This window comes from Polyodon spathula, chromosome 24 (assembly GCF_017654505.1).
Source record: "Polyodon spathula isolate WHYD16114869_AA chromosome 24, ASM1765450v1, whole genome shotgun sequence".
Taxonomy (NCBI): Eukaryota; Metazoa; Chordata; class Actinopteri; order Acipenseriformes; family Polyodontidae; genus Polyodon; species Polyodon spathula.
In genome coordinates, this window is record NC_054557.1 from 8,955,641 (window position 1) to 8,981,977 (window position 26,337).

Below are 26,337 nucleotides of genomic sequence, written 5' to 3' on the forward strand. Positions count from 1 at the left end.
TTCCTGTTTTTACACATGAAGCAGACACAACGGCCTTTAAACAAAGTGCTATTTATTGTCAATATAGCCACATAGTGTGTGTGGGTGTGTGTGTGGGTGTGTGTGTGTGTATATAGATATATATATATATATATATATATATATATATATATATATATATATATATATATATATATATATACACACACACACACACACACACACACACACACACACACACACACATACATACATATACTACTGTTTTTTCTATTTACTATAGTATTCTATCACATCAACAATCAGCAAATGCATAGCGGGATGCAATATTAACTTTGGTGTGTTAGGCATGTCTGAGCAGAATGCACTGGATTGCATGTGAACCATGTTTTGTTAAATGTCCTAAAACTTTGTAAAGGGCAGCAGGGCTGCTGAATACCGCATTGTGAAAAGCTTGGCACGCTGTAATACTTGGTCAGCTTCTTTAAGGCACTTTTTTCAAGCACAATCACTTTCTCGGGGAGTTGGGAGGGGAGGCTGTCTTTATTGCGAGACCCGTTCTTAATAGTCAGCTCTTTAGACAGGAGGTTGAGGTTGTTCAAGTCTTTCAAGCTGCTAAGAGGCTCACTGTTACATCTCAGGGAGCGGGCGCTTGTCTTCCTGCCTTGCAGACCTAGGTGACTATAGAATTTATTGACACTGTGAACTTCCGCTGGGAAGGTGTCATCAAAGGGGTCTAGAAGATCTTCAGTACTTGGGTTAGCCGAGTACGTCTTCCCTTCTGGCTCACTTACAGAGTACCTCATTGTTGCTCTGAATGTTTTTGCATCTGGGGCATCTGACAATTTAGAAAGCCAATTGGCCCTAACATTAGTATCATTACTGTTAGTCTGGGGTTTCTTGGTGCCATCTCCAGGAGCCTGGTCCACTGAGTGTCTGCTGAGTATTGCGGAGGCAGTGTGGTGAATGATGCTCCAGTCCCTGAGGATGTCCTCTCTGGTTGTGAACTGTGACGTGACAGTGAAGCGAATGATCAGCTTGTCACGGATAACAGCTGGGATAAGGTACATGGTGCCCGATTTGGTCACTTCTTTCAGGAGCTCCTCTGTCAGGCTGTTTTGTCCCTGTTTAAGGAAAGAGGAAATTAAATCCACTCGTTGAACATTGGTAAGGACGTTGACATTGTGCACTCTATGCAGGTTGACTCTCTTTTGTTTGATTCAATACATATCTTATGTTTCAAAACACTACTACGGGGGGGGGGGGGGGGGGGGGGGGGATATTAAACTTTTTCTTGTCCTGTTTTTTTTCTTAATTTTCTACAATGCTGCTCTATCACTGAACTTTATTTTTAGCTTAGTCTAATAATTACAACACTTATTACCTTTTTTGAGAAGCAAAAACTAAAAAACCCACAAATACCTTTAGGCGAAACACAACCAGACCAAGGTGTCTTTCAGCAGGAACTTCAAAATCAGAGTTCTTTCTGACCAGGGACTCAAAAAGCGTTGCCATCTCGGTACCCTAGGGGGGAAAAAAAAAAGCCTGCCTTTAAATTCATTCAAAATAATGTCAGATAACATAAGACTCTTTCTATACTTCATGCTAGACAGTAACCCACAGTGACCATTTCCAACTTACACGTCTAACGTGTGCTTGAAGGTTTTTGACTCCAAACGAGCGAATCACAAACCAGAGCTTTAGAGAGCGAAATCTGCGGCTGAGTGGAATCTGCCAATGCTGGAAAAGGAGTAGAGAACATTAGCGACGGCCCACGGGTTTCAATGACATGCCAAACTTGATAAGCACCACCCATTCACAGTAAAGTAAACTACAACTCTGTTGGAAATTCTGGCAATGGGCAATGCTGGCTGACCCTGGTCATAAACTAATAACAAAAAGTTACCACAATCAATGTCGATCGTATTTAGATAAAGGTTCTGTGTAAAATATATAGCAAAGAATGAACTGCAAAAAAATATGTATTTTGAGAAAAAATAATTATTTCTGTACTGTACCATAAAATCAGTGGCAGCACCTGAGTTTTCATGTCTGAGGTAGACAGGGTTGACACTAAAAGTTTGCTGAAGCTTGTATTTATCCTTGACCCTGTAACAACAATTAATCAGAACAGAAATATTAAAGTTGCTGTGCTCACAATCAGCTTCAGTATTCAGTATTCCTGGTCTGTTTACCATAGTCTTCCACAGCGGATACTGCTTTTCAGAAAGCAGGCCTCGTTTAAAGTTGGTAGTTTAACCCTGTAGCAACACAAGTTTAAATCTGACGCCCCTATCACTGATCAAAATTAAAAACAAGCTATTTAAGCACTGTTAAAGTTTACTGCAGGACAAAGTGTGATTATGCTATAGAATGTGATATCTGGCATTGAAATGTGTTCGGTACTAGCCTGCTCACCAGAATGCTGTGCAGTCAAAATGAACCATCATCCATTTTGAAGGGTTGAAGGCGAAAGAGTCTGCATGTTCGATTCCTTTAAGGAAAACCCTGAACTCTGGACAGAGGAAGGCTGTCCCTGCATAGGCTGCATCAATGTGTAGCCAGAGACCTTCACTGGCACCTGGTCAAAAAATAAGAAACAATGGTTCTATTAACTCTAGTGGTGTAAGAGAATGCTTTGTGCCTGCATGAAGTATTGTATTGCAGTTTAGTTTGTAAAACATTTTGGGTTTATTCAGTTATATACAAACGTTGTCTACATACTGCCACCGTGATAAGTAAAATAGAAGAGCAAGGGTTATGAAAATCTAACAGTGCATGTGGGTCTATCCAGTGCATTTCTGTCTAAAATATTTTAAGACTCCAGAGAGGGGCTTAATTTGTGAGTTACAGGATGGTGGTATTTACATGAACCTATGTTTCGATCAAGTGAAATGACCTCTTGGTGTGTAAAACATTTTAAAGTGTTTTCATAATCAAGTATTGTGAGAAGCAACTAGTAACAAGTAAGAAACCCATGTATTACTAAATTCACTTACATATTGGTCCCAGCTCTGAAAGGCTGTCAAAGGAACAAACACCAGTGGTACCTAAAGTTGCACAAAGCTGAAAGGAACCAAAAAAAGATCAATCTTTTACTACCTACTGTACATAACCCTAGTAATTTTACGACTTACACAACACCATACAATTAGATCATGCATGTGATTCTAAATATGACCCTGGGTACTCATGCTGGTCTCTGCTACATGACTTGTTTTGGGATGACCTCGAAAACGTGTTTGATTTCTATGGGTTAAAAATGAAGGTGTTTTGTATGTGTGATATAGGATTTAATTTATTTATTTACTGCCATCTAGTGGTTAAACTTAGTATTGCTTTGTATGCCCATTCCTGACTTTCACTATGCTTGTATAAAGTGCTTCTTATTTTTTTGGCTTCATGACAGTCAATAAGTGACGTTTGTGTTTGAAACGGTGGCATACCAGGACTGGTATAAGGCCTGCCTTTCGGTCTTCTTCAATAGCAGCCCTCAGCGTTTCTCCTCTGAGGGAGAACTGGTCATCAGTTGGCAGAAATCTCATTTTCACCAAAGAAATCAGGCCGGCCTTCTCCACAGATGAATGTGCCTTCAAAAGAACAAAAGAGCCTTTTCATTCAATATAATACAAACATATCTCGAGCTGCGCTAGTATACTGCCAACACACAGCACAAGTACAGTGATTAATAGCCATGTGTATTTCCCGAAGTCTCACTTGATCTGATGCATAGGCGACCAGTCTGGAATTCAGAATGGATTCATCCGCTTCTGGTTCATACACTTTCATCTCCTGGATCTTTGCCTTTCTAGCAGCCAGCAGGGAAATCAGTGTGGACTCACTGACAGTGCTCTGGAGAAGACACAAAGACGACATGCATGCACAAAGTGAGACAACGCATCGAAGACACAAAGACGACCTGCATGCATAAAGTGAGACAACGCATCGAAGACACACAGATGACATGCATGCACAAAGTGAGACAACACATCGAAGACACAAAGACGACATGCATGCACAAAGTGAGACAACGCATCGAAGACACACAGATGACATGCATGCACAAAGTGAGACAACGCATTGAAGAGCAACCTCAATTCTCAGCTTTCAAGCCAATCATATCTTTCTACCCTCCGAACCTAAACAAGCTCTGTACCCTGGATACGAAGCCCAGCCTTCATGACTCACCATGAACTCTTCACAGGAGTACTTTTATTTATTTAGTACTTTTATTTTATTTAGACCCTTATGGCCACATGAAGCAATCGTCTGCTTGACTAATGTATCATGATTGATTGAAGTCCATGGATCAGGATAACATGTTTAGCTGGCTCCCCACCGTCCCACCCCCAACAAACAACATGTGAGGTCCACTATGCTCTGCAGTATAGTGGCACAGTCCTGTAGTGTACCTGTAAGACTCCGCCTCCCCTGCTGTCTGGGTGATGGTGAAGGAAGTGTTGGGGGAGTCCCAGCATTTTAGCAAGCCAGTCCATCACGTTCATCTCCAGCTCTGTGCATGCTGGGCTGGATGCCTGGGAACAGCAAGTGCAGCATTGTAAAGCCCAGGGAGGTATGGTAAAACACATCAAAAAGCATGGCAACCATATTAAACTACAGTAAGTATGTAATATAACCATGAATTACTGTCCAACTGTACTGTGGTAACCTGTTATAAGGGCTGTATCTCCCTCCCACATTCATCTGGCACAGGTCCATTAATAAAAAGTTAAAAATATGGATGTTTGGAAAACCAGGAATTTTCAGGAACCCTTGGAAGTGTATAGTTTACTTTGAAGATACTACCAGCGCCATTGGGACATAGTCAATAAACAATGTCTTACCCAGGTGAATCCCACACAGTTTATGGCATCTGCCAGCATGTCTCCTAGGAGTGAGGGCCAGGAGGTGAGAGCGGGGAAATAGGCGTGCATGTGAGGACTCTGCCAGTGTACAATCTGCAACAGTGAAATCAAATTGCAACAGTATAGAAGCTTAAACTGAAAAATGGAACAAGGTTAAGTCACAAAACTTTGTTTTTTCTTATTGTGCTGATTTTTCACTGTAATTGTTTTTTTTTGGGGGGGGGGGGTTGTAATTCAGGATATGCTGCAGGACATGTGGTCTGGTCTCATTGTAGCTCAACCACAAGACTGATTTTTAACCCTTGCCTGCAGAAGAGCCTCTTATCAGGATGCCATTTTCCCCCATGTGTCCAAAACTACTTTTCTTTTTTTTTTTCTTTTTTTTTTGTTTTTAGCTACTTTTAGAATTAAAACCAAAAAAAACACAAGCAAACAACCAAAAGTTGTTGAACAAGAAAAGCAAAGCAGCAGTGACAATAATGCCAGCGCCAATAACACCCTCTTTAAAACAAGTAATCGGTATAATTAATAACAATACAGTTAAGTAGAGAAATCGCTCCCAGAGCGCTCATACCCCTGGCATGATAATTTTCTCGATGTCCTTGAAAATCTCGTCCCAGTCCTCAGGATCTGTGGGCGCGCTGTCAGGCAGGAGCGCTCTCATGTAACCAGGCTGCACGTCTGGACGGACTCTCCTCTCCCTGATATTGGTCAGGTATTTGGCAATATAGTCGATAAGTTCTTTACCTTCAAGATAACATATGAATGGAATAACTGAAAGAAACACTAAAGTTCAAAGCTGATTTTCACTACTTGTAGCATTGCTGGCGGTGTGTCTCTAACTCTTTCACAACAAGCTCACTGGAGTTAAAGAGCGCTGATAAATTGGATTCGGTGACCCCTGCTGCACCTATGTATCCACAATCTGTTAGACAAAATAATTTAAAATGTAACTTATTTTTAAAATATTCTTATTTAATTTAATCCCCACTATGTAATGCATGCATAACCCATACCAATAATAAAGTTACCAAGTCCCTGCTTTCCTATTTAACAAACAATATCATGGAAATTCTATATCATAAATTATTCAGACACTTTACTTTTTTTTCGCAAAATTCACTGTAAGTAGGCTATAGTCTTTTCTAATATACAACATGCTTTTATCATTTTTCACAAACACACACACTCACACACGTTTCTCTAAATCAGATGTGTCGACTTTTAATGCTGCAGCTGTTCAAATTCTTCAGCCTCAGTAAAGACACAACACATAGACCTACACCTCACAGTCGAACACCCGTGCTTTTCATTGCAGTAGCTCACCTATTTGGCTGTACTCGTCAGACTGCATCTTCTTTCAAAGTCTTTCGGGATGTGTTTGTAGTAGAAGACTGGGTTGATATATTTGTCATCCGTGAGCACTAGTTTTTATAACCAAATATTAAAACACGCCTTCTAAAATGGTTGTGTGATGACGTTCAACACTCCCCCATGATGAATGGACAGTAAATATACTAAGTAAATGAGCCGCTATGACTTAACTGTATTTCATCACAAAACAGTGATTTCTAAAGAATCCTATTTTCTTTATTATCATTTATTAATTAAAGGTCGAAGTTAAAATAAATATAAATCCAGAAATTTTAATTAATGAGGTGCATATGAAAACCAAAATAATTTAAACCTGAAAGAAGATCCTTTGCTGTTTAAAAAAAAAAAAAACGAATAGATTTCTATTAAATTGATCAAACTGGTGATTTACCATAATCTGTAAACAAACAAAAAAAAAGTGTAATTTGAGTAAATATTTTGGCATTTCAAAAGGAAACTAGTGGTTTTTGTAAAGTGGCAAATACTGTATATTTAACAGCTTCTGAAACATGCTGGGAAACAAGTCTGTGCTTCATAGTGTGTACCGAACGGTGACAGTTATGAAATTTGAAGACACAGTCTTTCATTGATTTAACAGTGCTGCAGTGTAACAATTCATTTGACAGAACAACACCCTTAATGGAACTCGACTGAGCGAATCGTAGAATACAGCTATGTACCAAAAAGACGAGCCATATTTAGCAACTGGTGCAAGGGCAATTTTGATGAAAGCAATTAAAAAATATTCATGGAATACTAGAGAGAAATAGCTTAGTTGATATTACCACCAAAGTGAAGAGCACGTCTTAATTAGGTTCAGATTGACACTGAAACTGTTTAATAGCCAAATAGAGCTAAAGTCAAGGAAGGAAGTCAACATTAGGAAAATGATTGACAGTCAGTGAAGTCAGTGATACATCATACAGTTTTGTACCAGGTTACTCTATACAGTATATATATTATATATATATAATATATATATATATATATATATTATAATATATATATATAGATATATTATATATATATATATATATATATATATATATATATATATATATATATATATATATATATGTATGTATATATATATATATATATATATATATATATATATATATATATATATATATATATATCAAAAAAGAAAAAAAAAAAAAAAAAAACAAATATAGAAAAGCCATGCTTGATAATTAGCTTCTAAAAAACCAACAGCTCCCTTTTTAAATTCATTTTATGATTGCATTGATTGTGTTGTGGACAGTGCTGGAAAGAACATGGACTTTTCGGGTATCTATAAGAATAGCGAATAGACGAGTTGTGTTTATTTAGTGGTGCTATCGACGCACTGCATGGGAAAACCTACACATGGCCTCTACACTATGATAATAGCCTTTTGCGCGTTATTTTATTTTATGTAAAAATAGTAAAGCTGCAACAGACGCAATTTGTTACGCACTTCTGTTGTTAGTATTGTATCTGTCCACAACCAAACATGTTTTGTTTTTATAACCGGTATGATCAATGCAAATTTCCTCTGTGACATTTTCGTATTCCGCCACAGGAGAATAAATGACAAATGTTTTATTATAACGTATTTTATTTTTGAAAAGGACATTGTTTCAGTTTGGGATCTTAGGATTTCTGATAACCCTATGTTTGAAATATCAGCATCAAACAATATATGTCCTTTTTTTAAAGCAAAATACCCTTTTTTAAATACCCTTTTTTGAGCAAAAACACTGCTTGAACTTCCTACTGCTGCATTTCCACCCAGGTAATGCTTATTTGACCCATTAAGCATTGTATTTGCTCAAAGGGGAAGGGGACCCCAAAACCAAAAAATAATGTTGAATAATAAAAACAAACGGGACTGCCAACAAGGTCTGCAGTAAGGAATCTTAACTAGAAGAATGACGGAAACAGTCGCCAATTACATTATTGGGAATACATCTGAACTTCATTAAGTCGCACTGTAGATTTAATGAGCTAATTTGTGTTTTTAAAATACACCTTATTTCTCTTTATGGAGTAGAACTGTTTAAAATTGTTTGATTTTTGACCCAGGGAAGTGTTTGGATTCAATGTGTGCGTGCTACTCACATTCAGTCCTACAGGATCCCAGTTATTTTTTCAATCCTGTACTGAACACTATGAAGAGGGCTTTTAAACCTGCTGATGGCATTAAAACCATAGAAGATGTTACCTAAAACTAAAGCCACTCTGAGACTGAATGAGAAGAACGTCTATGTTAAGCTTGTCTAATTGAAAGTCAGCAGACAAATTTGGTTGTCTGTATACAATAGATGACATGAACATTGTAAAAGTAACACATTGACTAACTTTGTTCCACAAGCTTTTCTCAACCCTCTTCCACTGAGGTGAGGACATTTTACGGATAGCAGGAAGACCTGCCCAAAGCAAACTACAGCATTATATTGAAAAAAAAAATTACAATCCAAAAACCAAACGATTTTCAGAACTGAAAAGAGGGGAAGTGATAGATGGAATGGCTCAAAATCATACCCTGTATTGTCAAAAAATTTACAGAAAACAACTTTGTTGTTAAAATAAATGTAAGCAGTTGAGTAGTTTCCTGCCAATTTTATGCTAGGAAACATTTAATCTGTTATAATCCACACTGTTATTTCAATGGTTAATTTAGGTAGAACACACACACATTATATATATACAGTGCCTTGCAAAAGTATTCAGACCCCTGACCAATTTTCTCATATTACTGAATTACAAATGATACATTGAAACTTCGTTCTGTTCGATATTTTATTTTAAAACACTTAAACTCAAAATCAATTATTGTAAGGTGACAGTGGTTTTATGTTGGGAAATATTTTTAAGAAAAATAAAAAACTGAAATATCTTGCTTGCATAAGTATTCAACCCCCACACATTAATATTTGGTAGAGCCACCATTCACCGCAATAACAGCTTTAAGTCTTTTGGGGTAAGTATGTACCAGCTTTGCACACAGTGTCAGAGTGATTTTGGCCCATTCTTCTTGGCAGATTTGCTCTAGGTTGTTCGGGTTGGTTGGATGACGCTTGTGGACCACAATTTTTAAATCGTGCCACAGATTCTCAATGGGATTGTGATCAGGACTTTGACTGGGCCTCTGTAGGACATTCACCTTTTTGTTCTTGAGCCATTCCAATGTTGCTTTGGCCTTGTGCTTGGCATTGTCCTGCTGAAAGGTGAATTTCCTCCCAAGCTTCAGTTTTTTAGCGGACTGAAGCAGATTCTCTTGCAGTATTTTCCTGTATTTTGCTCCATCCATTCTTCCTTCAATTGTAACAAGATGCCCAGTCCCTGCTGATGAGAAGCATCCCCACAGCATGATGCTGCCACCACCATACTTCACTGTAGGGATGGTGTGTCTTGAGGCATGGGCAGTGTTAGGTTTGCGCCACACATAGCGCTTCGAGTTTTGGCCAAAAAGCTCTATCTTTGTCTCATCTGACCACAAAACCTTTTCCCACATCGCAGATGGGTCACTCTCATGCTTTCTGGCAAACTCCAGATACGCTTTCAGATGGTACTTTTTGAGTATCGGCTTCTTTCTTGCCACCCTCTCATGCAGGCCAGTGTTATGCAGAGCTCTTGATATGGTTGACTGGTGCACCATTACTCCACTCCCAGCCACTGTGTATCTCCTTCAAAGTGATTGTTGGCCTCTCTGTGGCTTCTCTCACAAGTCTCCTTCTTGTCTGGGCGCCGAGTTTTGAGGGACGGCCTTTTCTTGGCAGTGCCTGGGTGGTGTGATGCAGCTTCCACTTCCTGATTATTGATTCAACTGTGCTCACTGGGATATCCAAACAGTTGGATATTATTTTGTACCCTTTACCTAATCTATGCATTTGTATTACTTTATCTATAACTTCTGTAGAATGCTCTTTGGTCTTCATTTTCCTTCAGATTCACAGCCTTACCAATGATCCTTCAACAGCTGGGTTTTTATCCAGAAAATGTAACAGCAACTTTAATGGTTCACAGGTGGAGGCCAATGGTAAGGTAATTGTGTCCTCGTTAGGGCAATTTCTTTCATCGGTGCAAACTGGGAGCTTCCACAGCACAGGGGTTGAATCCTTATGCAAGCAAGATATTTCAGTTTTTTTTCTTAAAAATATTTCCCAACATAAAACCAATGTCACCTTACAATAATTGATTGACTTTCAGTGTTTAAAAATAAAATATCAAACAGAACAAAATTTCAATGTACCATTTGTAATTCGGTAATATGCGAGAATTGGTCAGGGGTCTGAATACTTTTGCAAGGCACTGTGTGTGTGTGTGTGTGTGTGTGTGTATATATATATATATATATATATATATATATATATATATGAGCATCAACAATTTACTCAAAGCCTCCACTAGTGTTTTCTACTATTATAACATAGTATATATATTAAATGGTCATTTATTAACACAACATAATCTCGTCTAATTAGAGCAAAGGAAATGAGAGAGAGTATATAATATATATATATATATATATATATATATATATCTATATATAATATATAGATATATATTATATATTATATATTTTACAGTCCGATCCTTCCATGTCTTCTAACATTGAATTAGGTATGAAGACAGCCTCGATTGTCTCTAATTATATGAAGGCATTTTGGGGACGCATGTATCTACTTGATTTATGGTTGATTTGAAGGGATGAGCCACATTAATCAGCAGAGAATCCACCCGGATCATTTCAATCAATCTTTGCTGTAAAAGTATACATGGCATCAACCCCTACATTTCACTTCAGTTTTCCTTCAGCATTTAGAATTTAGTTTTGCATTTAATAGTATAAATAAAGGAATGCTTCCAGGGAAATGTGTTTAATTGTAAAATAGAAAAGACAAAGCAAATATATTTACACTGTATCATGATCCATAACAAACACCTGTAAATGACTGGTATTTTGCGAGTCATATGTTCAAGAAAAAAAAAAAAAAATACAGTATACATAATAAAAAAAAAAAAAAAGTTGCCAGAACAACTAACAAACACGAAAGGATGAAGTCTAACTGCCGTGTCTGCATTGTGAATGGTCAATATTTAACAATATTAGATGGATCATTTAAAAGGTGGCGTATAGCTTGTGTCACTGAAACCAGATTCACCAAACATCTGAATTCACACATAGACAAACAGACATAGACAAACACAGAAAGACAGCGGATTGCATTAAGAAATCATAATGCCTTCGTGATAGGAATATAGCTGTTCAGATGAAAAATGAACATGAGAGAAATCCCTTATAGCTGTACAGCTGTAAGCATTGCATTCATTCTTAACAGAACTACTGGTACTAAAAGGTAACATAGTTACATAACAGCAAAACTTATCTGTCAATGAAGACATCGACAAAGACAAAATATTTCTCTAATTTTATAACTAAGTTTATTTTTGGCAAACCATTAAAATAAGTATTTTTCCAACTGAGTCTTACATTTTAAAACGCAGTGAAGCCATCACGACAAAGACGCTTAATTTGACGGAAATGTAATTTTTTTTACAAATCAATAACAGTGGTCTGTGGTGTGCTTTAATTGTTTACAGGGAGAATATAGCAATATTATAATTAAAAAAGAAAACACAAGATCAAACTGATGTTTCTTGAAGATATACTTAAGTTTAAACAGAAGAAAAATGTTCTAACTTTTCCAGGGAGATGTAACATGCTAAAGGTTTTAAATATACAGCTCCAAACCAACCACCACTATACAAACCTAAATGGGATTGGGGGATACAACAGCATGGAATTTGTAGTCAGTTTACTGTCTTGGTATTTTTAGTTTTGAATTTAGCATTTGTGAAAGGAAAGGGTTAAAAATGTTTATTGTGGTTAAACTACTTCCCCTTTAAGGTGATACTGTTTGTAAATAGAATTCCACCATTTTTTTAAAGCTTTTGTTCCTCAATTTTCAAACCATATAGGGTTTAATTACAATTTCAACAAGCCTCAAAGTTTTGGGGATACTTCAGATGAGTAAAAGCAATGATGTCTATGTTGTGATTGAGTTCAGACTGACACAAGTTTCAATAGCTTCCAGTTTGTGATAAAGTACTGTAGACCAAATGCATTTGGGAATCGAAAATTTCCAGAAGTGAAAGCCATTGGGATTTTGAGAGTTCACTATAAAACGGGTCAATCCAGTGTACCCTGGATCGCATGAATGACTCCCCAAAAGTAAAATGTGACTCTTCAGGATTAGTCTGCTATATTTGTAAAGTGAGGGTTTAGCTATTTTGACAAAATGTAAACCAGCAATCTAGTTTACTGGGTTTCAAAGTAGTGCAACATTTTTTTTAAATTTTAATATTGTTAAGAAAACACTGAACCTGTAATGAACCACAGTTTAATTGTGGGAGGAAGCAGGAAGTAATTTGTATAATTGAGAAATCATCCATGTGTTATTCAACTGCCTATAAAAGAATGTACTTCCTAATGGTTACCACGAATACAACTGCATGATCCAGCACACTGGTCTTGTCCTTTTAGTGACAAAAATAATTTGCTTTACAGATTATTGTACTTCGTGATAAAAGTGTATCATGGACTTAACATCCAAATGTCCTTCTTTACATACAACCTCGAACCTATTCATCTATACAGCGGTTCACTTGACATCAAGTGTAACCTTCTCAGTTCAGTCCTGTGTTGGACTTGTCTCCACTCATACAGCTTTTTTATTACTTTGGTGGCGAGTGATGGCCTCCAGCTTCTGCCTGTAGGCCTCGGCTTCCTGTTCTTTCTTTTGCAGCTGCTGGCGGTATTTCTGAGCCTCGCGATTAGCCTCTTCCAACTGCTTCTGCAAAGTTTCTTTCTCCTGTAGGCAATGATGAAAGTAAAATCCTCACATGAAATGTCTCATTTTACCCCTAAAAACAGGTCTATTCAGGAGTACTCTAACTCAAGAGATAGAAAATACAGTTTTGTGAAAAAACTTCAGGAAAATAAATACTTAAAAATAACTCAGGCTTTGAAAACGAGGTCCATTCAGTTCATCTGAACAGTGGTAGATCTAAATAGGGCTTTCCCTGGGGCTTACAGATATAAATGAACAAGACAGACACGCATGAATTGTTAGAGGTCTGATTTGTATTGCCTTAGTGCACAAATTGTAATTATCTCAGTGGCAGTATTTTGAACAGCCACTGTTTAGAGCAATTAAATAGACACCTAATTTTTCTCTACAATTTCACAATTAAAAATCAAACATTGGAATTAAAACAGTTATAGATCCTTCTTACATTAACAGATTCATGAAAATCTGTTGATTAAGTATGTGTATAGTGATGTGTCTAGTTCCCTTTGATCTAACATAGAAAGAAAAAACAATTGCAATTATAAGGCTTTAGTATCTTTTTTTTTAACATTTAATGCTTATATTGCCTAAATAAAAATATTTTTCTTCTGTGAACATACTTGTTTTTCTTAGCAGGTATTTTGTTTGGGGACATATTAGTAATTTTCCCTTGACCAGGTGACAAATTGTAATTACAGCATTGGCAGTACTTTGAACAGGTTTAGAGCAATTAAATAGACACCTAATTTTTCTCTACAATTTCACAATTAAAAATCAAACATTGGAATTAAAACAGTTATAGATCCTTCTTACATTAACAGATTCATGAAAATCTGTTGATTAAGTATGTGTATAGTGATGTGTCTAGTTCCCTTTGATCTAACATAGAAAGAAAAAACAATTGCAATTATAAGGCTTTAGTATCTTTTTTTTTAACATTTAATGCTTATATTGCCTAAATAAAAATATTTTTCTTCTGTGAACATACTTGTTTTTCTTAGCAGGTATTTTGTTTGGGGACATATTAGTAATTTTCCCTTGACCAGGTGATTGTTATACAGCATTGCATACTTTAAAAGGGGTTATTATGGTTGTAATAAACACACAGCATTTTTTTCTACTTTAGAAATTAAGTCACCCCCCCAACCCCATAGTAGAATACCAAAGAAAAGGGCAAAGGCTCTACAGTATCACATTTTTACAAGAACTACAATGAGAAAAATGTGAGAAACTTAAAATTAAAAAAAAAAAAAAAAAAAAAAAAACTTTACTAGTTTAAACACCCATTCATCACCACAACTAATTATGGTCTATTTCTAAGTTTACTCATTAGTTGAAATACAGGGCTGTTTTATATCGTAGTTGGAATTACAAATAAAACAGGCCATTATTATCACCAAGTACATGTCTGAAAAACATCTATTGTACTTTTCTGTCAGCTAACACTTTTTATGCATGGATAGGCCTTGGTTTACTGCTGCATATTAAAAATAAATAAATAAATAGCCAACGTGTTCCTAAACAAAATAAAATATGTACCACGGATTCCACAAAACAATTCTCTATATCATGAAATCAAAGAACAGTGCATAAATAAATATAAAATGTTCCAACCAACAGCTAGCTGGTCCCTTTGTTTTGTTGGACAATGCTTATAATCTTATTTACTTAGATAGTTATTTCACTTTTTAAATCTATAATAGGTATCTGGGCCCATTTGCAATGCCTATAAAGTGTTTTTTTGTTTGTTTGTTTGTTTTATGTATTTGGTTTGCAGTTGACACGACAGTTTTCTTTAGTTAGAGCTTTTACATCAGGATAGAAGATGACATTTAATTTGTTTTCCAATAATTTATATTTATCTGCATCAAAAAATATATATATTTATCAAATCAAATAAATAAATAAATCAAACATATTCAGGAAGTGTATTTTATTGCAAACATTACATAAATGTTATGAAAAGTGTTTTGTATTGCCATTACTTAAATATAATCCAATATAATTGCTTTAAGGTTATTTCTTAAATTTAAAAAAAAAGTAAAAAAAGGTATTAAAAAAATTTTTTCATTTTTTTAATATATATATATCATATATATATATATATATATATATATATATATATATATACACACACACACACACACACACACACACACACACACACCGCCTATAGAAAGTCTACACCCCCTTTAACTTTTTTCACATTTTGTTGTGTCAATGCCTCGAGTTTCATGCATTTAAATGAGGATTTTTTTCCCCACTTATTTACACACCATACTCCACACTGTTAAGGGGAAAATGTTTTTTATTGAGAAAAAAATTATACATTAAAAAATACAAAACTGAAAGATCATAATTGGATAAGCCTCCACCCCCAAGTTAATACTTGGTTTAAGAACCTTTGGCAGCAATTACAGCTGTGAGTCTGTTGGGATAGGTTTCAACTAACTTTGCACATTTAGATTTGGCAATATTTAACCATTCTTCTTTACAAAACTGTTCAAGCTCTGTCAAGTTCCTTGGGGAGCACTGATGGACAGCAATCTTCAAGTCATGCCACAAAATTTCCATTGAATTTAGATTGGGGCTCTGACTGGGCCACTCAAGGACATTTACCTTTTTATTCCTTAGCCACTCCAGTGTAGCTTTTGCTGTGTGCTTTGGGTCATTGTCATGCTGAAAGGTGAACTCCCAGTTTCAGCTTTCTTGCAGAGGGCAGCAGGTTTTCCTCAAGGACTTCTCTGTACTTTGCTCCATTCATTTTCCCTTCTATCCTGAGTGCCCCAGTCCCTACCGATGAGAAACCTCCCCATAACATGATGCTGCCACCACCAAGCTTCACAGTAGGGATGGTGTTCTTTAGGTGATCTGCGGTGTTGGGTTTGCACCAAACATAACGCTTTGCATTTAGGCCAAAAAGTTCCATTTTAGTTTCGTCAGACCACAAAACTTTTTGCCACATGGCTTCAGAATCTCCCGAGTGTTTTTTTGCATACTTCAAAACGGGATTCAAGGTGGGCTTTCTTGAGTAATGGCTTCCTTCTTGCCACCCTACCATACAGGCCAGATTTGTGGAGTGCTTGGGATATTGTTGTCACATGCACACTTTGACCATTCTTAAACATAAAAGCCTGTAGCTCTTGCAAAGTTGCCATTGGCCTCTTGGTAGCCTCTTCTGATCAGTCTCTTTCTTGCTCGGTCATCCAGTTTGGAGGGACGGCCTGATCTAGGCAATGTCTTGGTGGTGCCCTACACCTTCCACTTCTTAATAATAGTCTGACCATGCTCCAAGGGATATTCAAGGCTTTTGATTTTTTTTTTTTATATGCATCCCCTGATATGTGCCTTTCAACAATTTTGTCCCGGAGTTCTTTTGAAAGTGCTGTGATGCTCATGGTTGAGTCTTTGCTTTGATAATGCACTACCTAGCAGAGGGAACCTACAGGAACTGCTGAATTTATCCTGAAATCATGTGAATCACTACAATTTAATACAGGTGGAGGCCACTTAACTTGGTGTGTGTTTTTGAAGGCAATTGTTTTAACCTGAGCCAATTTAGAATTGCTATTACAAGGGGGGTGGACACTTATCCAACCAAGCTATTTCAGTTTTTATTTTTAATTAATTTTCTACACATTTCTAGAATAGTTTTTTTTCACTTGGAAGTTGTGGGGGTAGGATGTGTAAATACATGAAAAAAAAATATTTTAATGCATTATAATTCCAGGCTATAAGGCAACAAAAGGTGAACATTTTGAAAGGAGGTGTAGACTTTCTATAGGCACTGCATGTGTGTGTATGTGTGTATATATATATATATATATATATATATATATATATATATATATATATATATATATATATATATACACACATATATATACACACACACACAAGTTGCATACAAGTTCTCTATAGGAATAGTCTGTTTCACATTTGCCTGGCACTCTCTTCTGTCATGCATCCTGTAGTATATCTTGTCCTTTTTTAATCTCCATTCTTCTAGTTATGTCTTTCCTCCTCTAATTCAAGCACTGTCTCCACTAGATTACCTTGGGTGTGCACATTGAACCTAAAATGACAAGACGATCAATTAAAGTTACAACCCACAGACCTACGTCTCTACGGCTCAACTTATTATCTCTTTGTGTAATGTTCTGTTTTTCTAAATTACACTTTATTGAATAACTATCAGTTTGCGCATATAGGGTTTCAAGCTGGAGTTCTAGACTGCTGTTGGCACTTTGAAGTATGCACACACAGGTAAGTAAAAACACAGCAAAATCTAGGTTAAGCAAGTTCACACAGCAGATTAGTAAATGCATGCATTTAATCTAGATCCACCATAATTTGACTCATTTTAGTGTGACGAGGAGTGGGGTTTCCTTTGTATGTACTGTAGGTGCAATTGAAACAAATCACGTCTAAATATATCTTTCTGCAACTGTCCAAAATACCAAAACACACATGTTTCCAAGTCAGTATGTCCAATAGCTACTAACCTTGAGGTGTTTGTTCTTGAATTTAGAAAAACACAGAGCCTGGATCACTCATTTATTGCCACACAATGTTCCTGAATTATTGAAACAACCAACCTTCCCTGGAGTGCCTGTCCCATAGAATCATAGGTCCAGAATAATTCCTGAATTTGAAACTCAGCTGTTGTAATGTATATTAGTCACAACACATATCATGTATTTATGTATAAATAAATAAACTGTCCATAACACTGTTATGTAGGGTGAAGCACAGTCAAATGCTTGCTGCAGAAAGGAGCAAAAGAGGGGTGATAATGAAAGTGAGCAAGTTGCAGGACACAAGACACAAATGGTATGGTTAGAGAGTACTTATTATATAGAACAGCAGTCTAAAAGAACATGTCAGCCTTAAAGCGTTACATTAAACTCTAGTGTACATATTACTGATTACTTCCATTCTTGTCTGCTGCGTATCACAGAAATATAGTAGTTTTTATTTATTTATTTATTTTACTTCCTGTAATCACAATTGGTTGGAGATTTTGGGTAATTTGCAACAGAACACGTTCCATAAACATTTTTTTTAAGAATTTCAAAAATCACCAGGACTGCCTTCATTTAAAAGTCAGATCGCCAGCTCCCCCTTAACACTGTGCTGAAAACCAACTGCAGGGGGTATGCTGTTCATACAGTTAGTGCAGAAGTTCAACTGTTCTTACCTCAATTTCTGTGGTTTCGGAATGATTTTCAATGATTTCTATGCGCGGCCTTTTAACTGATGGCTCCTCACTGATTACAGTCTCTTCTGCAATGTCTGTGGCAGGGACTGTTAAGACTGAGAAACATGCTATACGTTAGTTCGTACCAGGCTAGTTTTCTTCTTATAATGGAGGCACAGATACAATGTTTAGTACTATAATCAACCTGTTTTTGCTAACCAAATAATTTGTTCTATTACGCCAATTATCCCTGAAATGAGTACAGGGATTTACAAGATTTTGAATGAGCAGCTGTCAAGAAGCATAATTGCCATCGTAGAACAGGTTACAATAGTACTGTCCATCCATAGAACTCAATCATAAGATATGCATTAGCACAAAAGTAGTTATAAAATCAGACGTCAAGTCTACTTGTATGTCAACTCTTCTTTTTAGCAATTCTCATGTCTAAAATCATATGCATTATCAAAAACTTGAAAATCGACGACAGACACCACTTTCATCTTACATGTATCATAACAATAGATTTACCTTGTTGACCGTCTGGCATTGTCACAATAATGGGCTGGCCCATCCCACCTGTCTGTAAATTGCCTAGCTGAATGCCATCTGTGACGATCGTGATTACTTGCTGTCCTCCAGAGCTGACAACTTGTTGAATGGCACCCTCCACTGAGTCAGCAGTTACGACTTCTTCTGTTGCAACTACTGAATGATGAAAAACAAATAAATCATTCAAGTTACATTGATAACTGCTCTTTGTGAATGGTCATTTAATTTTGTATTACATTGTTCACTTCAAAGCAGTCATGGTTGTCAATAATAAAATGTGCAGTAAATGTATGTTGCACAAAGTAGTATTGCAGAAAATCCAACTGAAGACTGTGCTGTAGGGTAAAAAGGGAATAGTCATGACAAATCTTATTACATTTTATGTGAGCAATACCATGTGGTTTTCTTCATTTCAGTTTTAACCCCAACTGCAAGTGACTTTCTTGGCTTATAAGAAGTTTTTGAAGACACCCCCTTCAATTGTCAAGGCCATGTTTCAATATAAGATTTTAAATATCACCAAGAACTGTTTTATAACTCTGCGAGTCATGTTTTAAAATTACTTGAAAGACTATTCCACATAAACAAGAATGTATTAAAAGAAAAGATGCAGAGGCTCAAAGGCTACAGAGTTGATAAAAAACAAAAAAAAACATCCATTTGCTGTAATTGCCTTGGATTTTGCTTTGAAAAGACAAGAATCCCTACTGGAAGTGGTTTCATACACCCTGTTGACTTGAAGATCAGACATGAGCTGGCTTTCATCTTATAAAACAAAATTATATTTAAATGGCCACTCCACTCAAAATTGATTGCAGTTGTAAGTTTCTTCAAAGCAATAATAAAAAGGTCAATAGTTATTCAATACAATATAAGCAATTAAAAAAAAAAAAAAATAAAGAATGGAGCAGTTGCTGCTTATCTCCCTACTAGAGCCGTAAAACAAAGTTACATCGCCTGCGTTCCAGCAACATTGATCAGCATTCACTTTAATGCATTATTTCAAAGTCCTGGTGTAGCTTATTACTAAACACAGCAGCATGCTAACATGCCTTCATCTGATTCTAGTGTAATACAGTCCTATACAAGCCATACTGATACATTAGACATGCCCTTCAACGAAAGAGTAACGGATAGCGCATGCTGTTGAACGGGTAACTAAACTACTTCGCTAACACAGATCAATATCTTGCTCACTAACATATATCAATATCTTGCCTCTCAGCCCGTCGTTCACATAAACATCAGGACCCGTCTTTAACGAATGCTAAACAACTAGAATGGATCGTACCTGGAGTTTCTGTTGAATTGGATAAGGGTGCAGATGCTTCTGCTAAAGCTGCTAATGTAGCTAATACTGAAGTTGATGAGTTGCCAAATTGAACTGTGGACACACCTGCTTCATCTAAGAAGAGATTTGATACAAATTAGCCACATTCTATAAACAACCCTTTTTTTTTTAATGAACTTACTAAACATTACTCAATATTGCAGAACTCTAAAAATCCTTTGTAACTTTCTCTCCAAAAACTAACAGAAGTGACTATAATGTAAAATTGCATTATGCTGTTTAATAGCCGACACTATCTATAGCTGAAGAAAAAAACAATTACGGCGTGTAGATCACCATGACCTACATCCACAGTATGTAAACATACAAATAAAGTGTGACACGTACTGTTGTTCACACAGACAGACGGATGGACTTGCACCACTCTCAATAACTTGTGCTAAAGAATGTCTTTTCCCAAGTTTCATCACCATTGGATAACTCTAGAGATATTTAAAAATGCCAGGGTAACATATAGATCCTTTCATATACTTCCCGATCCTCATACTATTAATAAAGTTGTGTTAAAGAATGTCCTTCCCACGTTTAATAGCACTGGGGTTATGCATTTCTGACGGGGGTTAATAACTACCACATATGGCTACAGTATATTTACCACACTTACCACATTAAAAAAAATATAGTTGTATTAGCACTCTTTCCAATCTACTGAGCCGAATACACATAACAGGAACATAGGCAGCTTTTTAATTAGGTTTGACTGCGGCATCTCCTTTAAGAAATACTGTATAATACCTTTTGAGGAGTTAGCTGCTGAAACCAAGCCTGTCAGGTTCACTACCCCACCTGGACCAATTATAAACTGGGGTGTTGCTGTGTGTATTGTTACTGTATCTGGGCTTTCTGGGTTTGTATTTATTTGGTTTTGCATTGACACCTGCAAAGCAAGAAAAACAAACATCAATGAAATAAATCAGCTTTTCACTACTAAAGACAAAATCAAAACACAGACAGCACAACTGCCAATATAACCATGGGGAATCAACAAGAACCCATCACAAAAGTTCATTCTAGGCATATTCTACAAGGCTTCTATATATATAAAGTTTTGTGCTGTGTACTTTTAATATGCTAATTAAAAAAGAACAATGATATATATTTAATAATACAACTAATGTAATTACATAGATGCAGTATTCTTTGTTGATAATTTTACCTGAAGTATTTCTGCAAGTTCTTCATTTGCATTATCAATTGCTATGTCCAGCGCATTTTTGCAAAATTTGCTCTGAACATGAACATCAGCCCCGTATTTTATTAAAAGGTCCACTACTTCCTGGTAACCATGTTCTGTTGCCCAATGAAGGGCAGTCATCTTCAGCATGTCTTTTGCATTGACGTCAGCTCCGTGCTAGAAATAAATGTGTGACACAGGGCACATCAATATAAGCATTGTTTTCTTTGAATTCTGCAAGCCTACAAATGGAACAGAGCCATGGATGATGAAAGTATATTATGGGGCATACCTTTTTGGTAGGAATCCACTATTTCAGTGTTATCACCCTGCCATTACAGCACTCTAAAGGACAAGTGCTGCACAAAATTACAACATCAAAGCTCTTCTGCAGCATGCCAAGCCAACTTTGTGTAAGAGCTTTTAATTACTGCTTTTATTTAATGCTATTTCTAATTGTGGAATTTTAGTTCATACACTGCACTGTACTTCAAAATTATCAACAGACAATTCAATAATATTTAAAAAAATGTTAAAAGAACATAGTGATTCCACAATGCTTAAAGCTTTAACCCAGGGTATTATGCAGCTGTTACTGTATATGCAGGGAAAAGACACAATACAAAAGCTCTGGGAATAACAAAACAGACATTTTTGTTTTTATTTATAAGAAGAATTTGAAAAATAAAATAAATACTTCTGAAAACTGTGCAGTAGGCCTACATGGCGGCACATAATAAAAGTGCATGCATTTGCATGTTAAAAATGCAATTGTTTACGACCATTTCCACCAGGTCAGTTTAGAACCATTCTGAATCATGCCAACAATTTGGTTTAACAAAACCAATCTGTACACCAACAGGAATATGACCCCTACCATAACCATTGCAATTCCTAGATTGTCAAATGCTGTCGTTCAGAAAAACAAAAAAAAAACAAAAAAACCTATGCATACAGACATGACATTTTACCTTTAGTAGCACCTCAACTATCCGGGCATGGCCTTCTGCAGCCGCCATGTGTAAAGGGGTTCTGTCCACCTTAGTCCTGGCATCCCGGCTCACGCCTGCTCTTAACAGTACTTCTGTGGTTGAGTAATGCCCATATTGTGCTGATAGATGTAAGGGAGACGTTCCAAGCTGCCAAGTAAAACAAAGGAAAATGAATAGATTTCTAAGCCACATCATATTTTACAATGAGGTGCAGTGTGCTCTTCAACAGTTTTATAGTTACATTTTACTAAATATTATTTGCTGTCAAGCTAAATCATGCACTATTTTTTAAATCCATAGAAAACAGCAGCCTTTAATGAACACAAGTAAAATATACTTTCTTTTTAAAAGGAGAAAAGCTAGTTTTACATTACCCACTAACAGCTACTGTACAGTTTATAAGACATAAGATGCACTTACCCAGTCTGTTGTGAACGGGGCTCCATTAGCCATTAGGATACGGACCTCATCATCCTGTCCGGCTCGTGCTGCCTCTAGAAGCTTCTTGCCTAAATCCACCAAGGACATCTACAACAGCAGCAGTTACATTATATAGTACCTTTTGGGACAAACCATCCTGAGGCTTAACAGCATTTAAAGCAGTAGCGTTTTATAATCAAGTTTTCTTGGTGTTAGTTTTCTACATTATTCCATATTAATAGCTTTCACTTTAGGGTCATTCTTTACTATAGGGCTAAGAAACGGTGAACAAATGTCTATCTAAAATAATGTACAAAACGATTTTTAATTTACGATTATGTAAGTTGGATTAATTGAAAAATCTTCTACAATTTATGAGAACAGTTTAAACACATTCTCTAAATCTTTCTGATGTATTGTATTATCCCTCTGTTTATTTAAAGACAACCTTCTTTTGCTGGACTGATATGTTTAGACAGGGTTTATGCATTACATTACACAGACTTACAGTAAAAAATACTTTCTAGACCAGCATGCTCCTGCTACTGTTAACTGGCTGTTCTACATGGATTAATCAAGCACGCTTTCTCTTTTTCTTTTGTGTATGCATTTCATATACAAAATGCATGTATGCAAAAGTCTTCCAAACATCTATGCAATAAATCATTTTTAAAATACAACCAAATAAGTCAAATATTTAATATTTAAGAAATGAAGCCTAGTTTGATCAAAATACATCCAGATTCTACAGATTTAGATAAAACAGCACCCACATGTGGACTAATCTTGTAAATGAAATCTGTATGTGGATTTAATGATTCCTTTGTCTTTGTTTCAATTATTTAAAGATGGCCCGATCCAAGAACCACAAACATTTAGGAACACTAAAAACAGCATTTTCTAAGAGTCTTTTTTTCTTCTTTGCAGCATAATTTCCAATTATGACCAATTGTTTTTATAACAGACACAATCCTGTATAAATGTAACAGTCTGTTTTATGTTAAAATAATCCAACATAAGGCCACTTTGTGTGAGAACTAAATATTTGATTCATGTCAGTGTCAGTAAAATAATATCTTTATAATGAAGATTGCAATTTGAACATTCAAGCAGTAAATGTATTTCACCAGTAGGTGTCCATGAGGAACAGAACAAGAATCTCATACAGGGGGTTAGGACTACTGAAAATACATGAACTGCCAATAATTTAATCCAAAATACTTTTATGTTTGTGCATTGTTAGTTATTATTCATCATAAGACACTTAATCTATTAATTTAGTGATCCTACGGTAATTTGTATAACAATATTGACCTTATAAACTATAACACTATGAAAATGGGTGTATTCTGCAAAATCAGCATTTGGGAATCTTTGGTAAGAATAGAGGCAGTTCTTTGTTTATTGTTGTTTTGCCTCCTGTGCTATAATAAACTCTTTAGAGATCTCATATGCCATTTATAACCTATTATTGTTCTGCGAGTAGTAGCAGGATAAATAATGCCTGTTCGTATTTAAATAAAAAAATAAAAAGTAACTACCATAAGGTTTTAAGAAGGGGGAAGCATATGCCCTAAAATTTCAGCTAAAGTGACCTCTTTTTCTACCTAAAGAATTAATCAAAAGCTAAACCTTGAAAGAATTCAGCAGCCAACTAAACAGAACTTTAGTGGTAGAATTATTATGGTTTTGTTACGGGACACTACGGCTGTAATAATCACCTTCAGTAAATACTAAAATGTATCAGACCTACACCCTGCTTGATTATTAAAGAGTTGTCAGGGGGAACACTAGTATAAATCCCTGTATTGGTTGTGAACTTGTGGTATAATTGCATTACTCCTTTTGCTTTGTGGAGGGATATATTGGAAATAACAAAGTGTCTGATCTTAATTAATAAAAAATAAAAAAAAACTGAAACTGTTATGTACGTACTTAATTTGTATATATTACAACTAAAGACTGCCGTATATAAGATTATGCTTGGCAATTCTGAGGGAAAACCTTTATATGAAGCCCGTTCGGAGAGATGGGTGCATTACTCTTTTGAAGAAAATGTTGGATATGTGGGGGTTCAAATCAAGGCCTATAATTATCAATAATAAATTCCACTTCGCCTCACTCAGTTTATGGACACAAAGAAACTGCAATTCGTGATGTGTAAACAAAGCGAAGGCCCATGGCCTTCACCACGCTAGGACTTATTTTTTACGCTTTTATAAACAAAACTGCTTGTTGTACTTCGTGTGTTTATTGGTGGCAATTGAATTTCCAATCTCAGATTCAAACTTCCATGCCGTACAGACAGAACCGATAAAGAAAACAGGTCGTGCAGGGTTGGGCTGTGAAACAGCACCCCCATATTCATAAATGACGCGCTTCTATATTATAATTATTATGCTTGTTTTGCTTTTTCATTTCCACAAGCATAGTGAGAATAGCACTTTCGGGGTCTGATCGTAGTTTCTTCCCCAGAGCATGCCAATGGGAGCCCCGATAATAAATTTGAATCAGGCCATTGCTCCTCTGGCCACCTCACAGCGCAGGCCTCCATTTTCTTTGATAACACTAACCCCTCCTATCCCCCAGAAAACACCGACACCCCAAACGAAAACAATACCACAGGTCATATACTGCCCCAAAACATAAAAACTTATACTCCTGTAACCCCGGAAACACGGTGAGTTAATGCAATAAACAGGAAATCGGTCGGATGATCGGGGTTCCGGGGGAAGTTGAATTATTTTTCACCAGCAAAGAGATCAACTTCCACATCCGGTAGGGCCACACAAAATACCCCGACACTGACCTGGAAAAGATTCGTTATTACCTGACATATTGATAACACGTTCACCCAAAGCTTACCTTGCAGTCAGGGTCGATCGAAACGCAATACTTTGAGTCGCAGGCAGCTGTGGGGGGAACAGGGGGATTTTCTTATAATGCCGTCTCTTCGGCGCCCAATTTTTTTTTACTCAAAAGAAAAGTCCCCGTATTTTCCGCGGATGTGCACAGAGCGAGCAGTGCGACCAGGCGCTTGCGTTCAGTTGGACAATGTTTGCATTTGTAAGATTGTCTACCAGGTGTCATCTTTTTTTAAGAATACTGTGAAATAGGTTATACATTCTTAATAGCAGAAACAACCTAAAATATGTAGTTATTTTTTTGTTATATATATATATATAAAGTTTAAATCAATGTGTGTACCTGCGGAGTAATACAACTCGCAGAATGTGCATGCGCTGTTCGCCTCCCTCAGGGGAGATGCTGCGTGGAGCTGTCAGTCAGTGGAAGTCATAGTGGAGTTTAACCAGAATATGTTACTCATAGGGTCCATCTAAAATGCTTAGTAAAAACCTGGAAGCATTTGAAAAAATACCGAAGTAATTAAAAATATTGCTGATATTTAAGATGTAGAAGTTTGGGCTCCCTGGTGATATATTAACATTAAGTGCATTTTGGTGCTTTAAGTTGAAGATGAATGATTATAAATTCATAAGTGAAAACGCATCAAGATATCAAACGTTTCGCACCATGTAAAACAGCAAATTAAAAATAGGCACTACAAATGATAGTCTTCATTTGGAAAAT

At 36.3% G+C, this 26,337-nt stretch overlaps 2 protein-coding genes across 6 annotated transcripts; both read right to left on the reverse strand.

Annotated features, from left to right (window-relative positions):
* Positions 1-224: 224 nt before the first annotated feature.
* Positions 225-6,257, reverse strand: LOC121298899 (histidine decarboxylase-like). The gene is made up of 12 exons (XM_041226199.1): positions 6,171-6,257; positions 5,419-5,591; positions 4,824-4,937; positions 4,392-4,514; positions 3,697-3,831; positions 3,426-3,569; positions 2,979-3,045; positions 2,398-2,560; positions 1,998-2,088; positions 1,621-1,719; positions 1,402-1,503; positions 225-1,103 (listed from the first exon to the last, which is right to left on the reverse strand). The coding sequence occupies exons 1-12, from the start codon at positions 6,196-6,198 to the stop codon at positions 309-311; spliced, it is 2,034 nt and encodes a 677-aa protein (XP_041082133.1). The 5' UTR covers positions 6,199-6,257; the 3' UTR covers positions 225-308.
* Positions 6,258-11,075: 4,818 nt separating this feature from the next.
* Positions 11,076-25,767, reverse strand: LOC121299344 (GA-binding protein subunit beta-1). 5 transcript variants are annotated; one of them, XM_041227049.1, is made up of 9 exons: positions 25,612-25,767; positions 22,747-22,854; positions 22,306-22,473; positions 21,317-21,511; positions 20,896-21,037; positions 20,101-20,214; positions 18,789-18,965; positions 18,258-18,385; positions 11,076-13,078 (listed from the first exon to the last, which is right to left on the reverse strand). In XM_041227049.1, the coding sequence occupies exons 2-9, from the start codon at positions 22,852-22,854 to the stop codon at positions 12,926-12,928; spliced, it is 1,185 nt and encodes a 394-aa protein (XP_041082983.1). In that variant the 5' UTR covers positions 25,612-25,767; the 3' UTR covers positions 11,076-12,925. The 5 variants fall into 5 exon arrangements, with proteins under 5 accessions (XP_041082983.1, XP_041082984.1, XP_041082985.1 ...); XM_041227050.1 differs by having other exon boundaries at positions 18,258-18,373; positions 25,612-25,766; XM_041227053.1 differs by lacking the exon at positions 11,076-13,078 and adding an exon at positions 16,925-17,132 and having other exon boundaries at positions 25,612-25,766.
* Positions 25,768-26,337: the final 570 nt, after the last annotated feature.

Coding starts and splice junctions, on each gene's coding strand:
- LOC121299344 (XM_041227049.1), bottom strand. CDS start 22,854: ATGTCCTTGGTGGATTTAGGCAAGAAGCTTCTAGAGGCAGCACGAGCC. Junction 21,512..22,305: donor TAGTTGAGGTGCTACTAAAG/GTAAAATGTCAT, acceptor ATTTATTTCTAG/CACGGAGCTGACGTCAATGC. Junction 18,966..20,100: donor CAATTCAACAGAAACTCCAG/GTACGATCCATT, acceptor TTCATCATTCAG/TAGTTGCAACAGAAGAAGTC.
- LOC121298899 (XM_041226199.1), bottom strand. CDS start 6,198: ATGCAGTCTGACGAGTACAGCCAAATAG. Junction 3,570..3,696: donor TCGCCTATGCATCAGATCAA/GTGAGACTTCGG, acceptor GTTCTTTTGAAG/GCACATTCATCTGTGGAGAA. Junction 3,046..3,425: donor CAGGCCTTATACCAGTCCTG/GTATGCCACCGT, acceptor GGTTCCTTTCAG/CTTTGTGCAACTTTAGGTAC.